Source organism: Trachymyrmex septentrionalis, unplaced genomic scaffold (assembly GCF_001594115.1).
Source record: "Trachymyrmex septentrionalis isolate Tsep2-gDNA-1 unplaced genomic scaffold, Tsep1.0 scaffold126, whole genome shotgun sequence".
NCBI classification, from domain to species: Eukaryota; Metazoa; Arthropoda; class Insecta; order Hymenoptera; family Formicidae; genus Trachymyrmex; species Trachymyrmex septentrionalis.
In genome coordinates, this window is record NW_017304395.1 from 1,807,063 (window position 1) to 1,812,759 (window position 5,697).

A 5,697-nucleotide genomic window follows, 5' to 3' on the forward strand; every position below is an offset into this window, starting at 1 on the left:
TAACAAATATTAAATATTTTTTAACATGTTTTTGAACATGTTAAGAATTTTAACAATATTAAATGTCACACGTATGGAATACATTTTAATTTTGTGTTTATCAGAAACTATATTTTATATGAAACGCAACAGTTAATTAATATTCATGTAACTAAATTCTCCCTTCGAAACAGATTTTCCGTTCGTTCGTTCCCCCTTTTTTTTGTAAGTAAATTGAACTTACTACCTCTGTCTGATTATATTTTGTTTTCAAAGACAAAATGTCTGGTAATTTTGTAATACTTTTGGATCTAACAATCCTAAGTAACACGGGGCCACGGGGTAGTTAAGGCTTCTTACTCTACCCATCGGCTGCGTATACGATTCTCGGAATTAAGAAGGGCAACCATTGCGGAGGAAATATCCACTGCTTTGGCAAAAGTGAGGGGATGCTGCCCGGATGAGGTACAAGACTCGTCCAGATGCCACGATCAAGAGTAAGGACGGTATGGGCAAAATATTCAACCCGCAGTAGTTTAAGACAGCGGAGCTGTCCACAGATTAAAGCAGCGGAGTCATTTAGGGTTCAGATAAATTGGGTCCTGGTGGAAGTGACTCTATTCGGAGCTCCTCCAGTGCTTCCGCTGCCTGGCAAGAGGATATACGCAAGAGTGGAGCCTTGACCACGGTTAAGGAATTGCTGTATGAACTACGGAGAGGAAGGGACATTTGGACAGGGAGTGTGGTACACTCCCACACTGTCACCTGTGCTAGAGGGAAGGATAGAACACGGGTGTATTATTGTCTGAGTTCGATAGTCTGCCCCCCCCCCCCTCCCCGTGCATCCGAGGAAGAGTACCCTCTCTGATCATTAGTTAAGAGGCGACCTCCCTCATGGAATGGGCTCTTAGGTACCTTTTCTGAGGGAAGGGGAAAAAAAGTCGGATCTACATTGCGCAGGTGGGGGCCTCTTCATCGTTCTTCTCAGGTAAGATTCGCCTGAGAAAAATTTTAGAAATCAAGATTTTGTACGTATAACCAAAATTTTGTTGATATATGACTAACAAACACGTTTTTACTTTTTTATTTAGAAATTGTTCTAAAATTTGATTATTCTAATTTCTTTGGTTAATCTAAATTGCTTCGATGTACATAGAGTTGTGACAACTCAGTTATGCAGTGTGTTTAAATTGAATCTATGTACAAACTCGATTTATGAATAGAGAAAGCATAAGTGCCCCCCCCCCTCCCCAACCCCCTCGTGCTGAGAACTTTGAAGATTGTGCTAACTTTTCTTTGGCTAGCACAACTTAAGTATGCAGTTTTATGCTATTTGAATGATGTGAATATAACCTTAGTCATATTTGGAACTGTCATAAATTTTTTGTTGTCATATATAACTTCTGTTGTTATCATTATTTAAAGGTACTACTTTAGTACAATATTTGTACAACCCAGCATAATTTAGCACAATTAGAAAAATTGTTAAAAAAACGCAAAATGAGAGCTGATCCAAAAATCTTTTTTTTTTTTATTTTTTTTTCATAATACGATTTTAATATTCGGGCATAACGTAGCACAATTAAAAACATAAGTTAATTCTAAAAGTTTGAGACACTTCTAACTTAGTATAAGCACACCAATTATCTCTTTTTCCTGATTATATATTTTCCTAATTATATTTTCAATGTATTACAAGTAATTAAATTTGTTTTATGTAGAAATGACGAGATGCATTCGGCCGATATACTTACTCGGCAGTTTCGAGGTATTGAAAGACGCGGTAGACGGGGCGTCGATACATGAAGAGGTGATCCTCGACACGCTCCACCATCATCCTAAAACCACTTCATTCGAAACGAGAACCACTTATCACCACCTACTACTTATCACTGTTTCCACGACGGTTTCCACGACGGAACACAGCACAGCGATGAAATACGCGATATCACCAGAATGGGGCGACAATCCAGATAGGCATATATTCCCGATTGAGAAAAGTTTTCATCTGCTTCTGAGTGATTAAAGTTCAGCCGCTCATTTTGTCGATGCGCACTTTTTCATTCTTTGTGACGGAACTGGATCGTCAATTCAATCAAAAGACTCGCACAAACGATTAGTAATATCGTTGTAGCACAACAAGACGGACTCGAACGAATGTCCGAATCGATTTTCTATTTTCACAGACTGCTATTTCGCGCCCGTTCTCTCGTTTACCGCATACTGCCGATCCCGCCGAATCGATACTCCAGCACAAACAGTCGGGCGACATTCAGGTATACTAGAGGACTGTGTCTTCCGGTGTATTCTTCTTCGATCAATAATTCTCAGCTACCCTCTCGATGTCTCGTTCTTCCGATTCTGTGATCGATTATATTGATCATTAAATCTAATTGTAATAGTATCGTGAGGAAATATAACAATCATCAAACGTCTACGTTATAGACACGATTAAGATAAATTGGCAATGATAAGAATGTATATACTGTATAACATCCGTTGTAAAAAAAAAACGTACTTTGATATTATCACGTACTATTTCGTTTCCTCCGTTAGTTTTAATTTATATTTAAAAAAAAATCGAATATTACATTATCTCATTAATTGATTCAAGGAAATGTGTATAATACACGCGAGGATATAACAACCAATTCGTAAACAGCTAGATCGATAAATTTCGTGTATTCTTCATGTATCGTGCTAATTTGATGACGTGCGATTTAGATTTTTTGTTGCAATTTTACGAGCGATGCTACGAATCTTTTCGGAGAGAAGGCAGTAGTAAAGTTGCCGTAAATATCTTTCGAATGAACGCGTAAAATTGTGAGATAAGACGAGACAGATCATTATTAGTTATGCTCGAATGAAAAATGATTTGCTGTCTCCTTAAGAAGTCTCATATCGATGAGAGAATCGCGTGCGGATAACTATACATACGAATTTACTTAACCTACCCCAAACTACGAGATACCGCCTAAGTTCATCCGCAGTCATTGCAGCCAACAACCACCGCAGTGCAACTCACCCCTGCTATCGAACCAGACTAGTATGTGAATGCTATTTAATATTTTGACTCCAAGTCAAAGTCATATCCAATTGCATATAAAAATAATTACTTTTCAAGCTATAATTTCAATTAATTATTATATTCTTGCTTTAAATTAGATATTATTATATTTATGCTTTTAATATTATGATACGACATTCTGATTCTTCTTGTGATAATTCTGATTCGTTTATAAATTTGTACAAATCTTGTATGTATATGCCTCAAAAATCAATAACAAACTCGACGAAATTGCTCTGTCTATCTCTTTCTATCTCGTTTAGTCCTCATAAAATTTTACAAAGTTACACCGAGTAGTTTGAGGTTATTTTGTAATTAGAATTCTAATGGTTGTTCTACAATGTGCTCTTTGTTTCCTGTTTCTTGCTTTTTACTTTTTGCTTTTTTCCTCTTTGTGATCGTTTTATAAATAATTATATTTCTTGATATGTGTTTTCTGTTTCTTCTGAAGTTCGTTGACGTTTATCTCGAGCAACAGAAAACGTAAGTAAAACGAGATAAGAAACAAAAAGGCAAGATACAATAAATAACAAAAAGCAAGAAACAGAAAACAAAAGACACATTGTAGAACAGGCTTTAGAGTACGTTCCACTTGAACGCTCAAAACGCGCGCAAGCATTTGTTTTTGCTTTATATTTGATAAACAATAAGGATAAAATAAGTATCCCAAGTTATTCAAGAAATATTTTTCTTTTTCGAATCCCCTTTTATTATTAAATATCAAAAATTTATGATGTAAAAAGAATTTTGTGATATAAACTTTATGATATAAAAAACTTTAAGAAAAAAGAAAAACGTTAACGTACACCATAAATCTTCAGATTTTATTAACGACGCGATTATACAGGATATTTATTTTGAATAATGCAAGCAAATCTTTTGAAAAATATAAGAGATACGGAAAAACATTTTAAATAAAAGTATAGTTTGAATTGAATTTTAAAGAAGACAAATAATTAAAAAAGGTATATTGCAGTTGTATATTGTAAATTGTATTAATTTTGCTTTAATTTTTGAAAACCAACTACGTATTTCCTTTGATTCATCTCATTATTCTTATAAAATAGTATTGAAATATAGTTATCAAAAAATGAATGATTTATGTGATTTTAGATTTGATGTACGAGAATATCAGAATAAATTATAAAATATCTCGTAAACTATTGATTTTTTGATAAAACTTTTATATAAAAGAATAACCAAAAGAATTACGTAAAAAAATCATACAATTCCGTGCAAAAAAAATATCTAGCAACCTTATGACTTTGAAAATTTATTGAATTTTTTTGAAAATTGATTCTACTTTTGTCAGAGCATATACTTCGGATCATACAACTTTTATCTAAAACGTTTTTTTGAATTTTCCATATTTTCCGAGGTATTTGCCTGTGTTGTATTTAAAATGGAAAATTTCATGTCTCCAAAAGATAAAAAATTTGAAAATTTAGCAAATACGAAAAATATATGCTATTTTTAATAAAACAAAAAAGTTATGAGGAATATTATATGACGTACTCGATTTTATAGAATTTTGCCGTTTGTGTCATCGACCGGGCCAAGGTTGTCGTACAACCTTGACATCGCGCTACAAAACTCTCATCGTCAGGTTATCCAAGCTTTAACCCCAAATACTTCCGCCCGTGCTAGACGCTAGAAGTGAAAATCTCAGGATTTGACTTCCCCCACATTTACTCACACATTTAATTTTTGCCATAGCCGTAAAATTGAAATAAAAAAAATTTAACTTTATCACTTTAGAAACTCCTTTTCTTTATAAAGTTTTTAATAGGAACAAGAAGAGATTCACTTAAAATATTAAATAGTGATATTTTTTCCGAATTCACTCAAAATTGATAGTAAATTTTTTATTAAAAAATTTACTAAGTTTTCTCAACATTAGAAAGTTTCGAGACATATTACAAGATTTTTTTATACAAATTTTTATCGAATTTCATATCTCACCTTCTTTTTCAATGAAACAATCATTTCGTCAGAAGCATTCTACTCTCTAGGTGATTTAAAAGATCTCTTTTTCACTTCCTTCCATTTTCTTTCGAATATCTCTTCAATCTAACGACTACCCTTCGCGCGTCCTCGGACACTACCTCATTAATTTTTTCCGTTCGCAAAGATCATCTCTCACTATCATATATCAATCGCTCTCAAAATCACTGTAAACATTTTCATGATCTTCTCTTGAAATCACAAATTTGACTTCACGTCGCGATTTCCACCGCGTGATATCCCTGCAAGTCGGGCGTTGCAACGCAAAGCGACCTTGACTTGCTCGAAGGTCCCCGGGTTCCGTGGACGCGCAACGTCGCGATATTGCAAACGAATCGGTGAATGGATGGACGGACGAACGGACGGAGCGCCTAGCGTCGGTCGGTGGGCGTCGGTGCAACGATCGGACGAGGACGGAAAGAGCAGAGTAGCAACGCGCCTAGCAACAGCGTGGATGACGCGCATCTACAGCATCGTCGGCGTCGTCGCCGTCGTCAGGTATACATTTCGCCGGTTCAAGGGGAGCAGGCGCTTTACTGGGTGCGGCAGGCTGCGCCGCGACGTCCAGCGTCCTTTCCCCGCTGCGACTCCCTCCACTGTCTATTCTCTCTCTCTTTCTCTCTCTCTCTCTCTCTCTCTCTCTCTCT

At 35.7% G+C, this 5,697-nt stretch overlaps 1 protein-coding gene across 3 annotated transcripts in view; it reads right to left on the reverse strand.

Moving 5' to 3' along the window:
* The window catches only part of LOC108755716 (focal adhesion kinase 1), an 81,356-nt gene that overhangs the window by 38,393 nt on the left and 37,266 nt on the right, over positions 1 to 5,697 (reverse strand). For 2 of the 3 annotated variants that reach the window (XM_018498917.1, XM_018498911.1), the window contains exon 1: positions 1,734 to 2,376. The exons of the other annotated variant lie outside the window; for it this stretch is intronic. In XM_018498917.1, coding sequence (XP_018354419.1) covers positions 1,734 to 1,816 — 83 coding nt within the window. In that variant the 5' untranslated portion in view covers positions 1,817 to 2,376. Of the gene's footprint in view, positions 1 to 1,733; positions 2,377 to 5,697 lie in introns of those variants that run through there. 3 annotated transcript variants of the gene reach the window in all.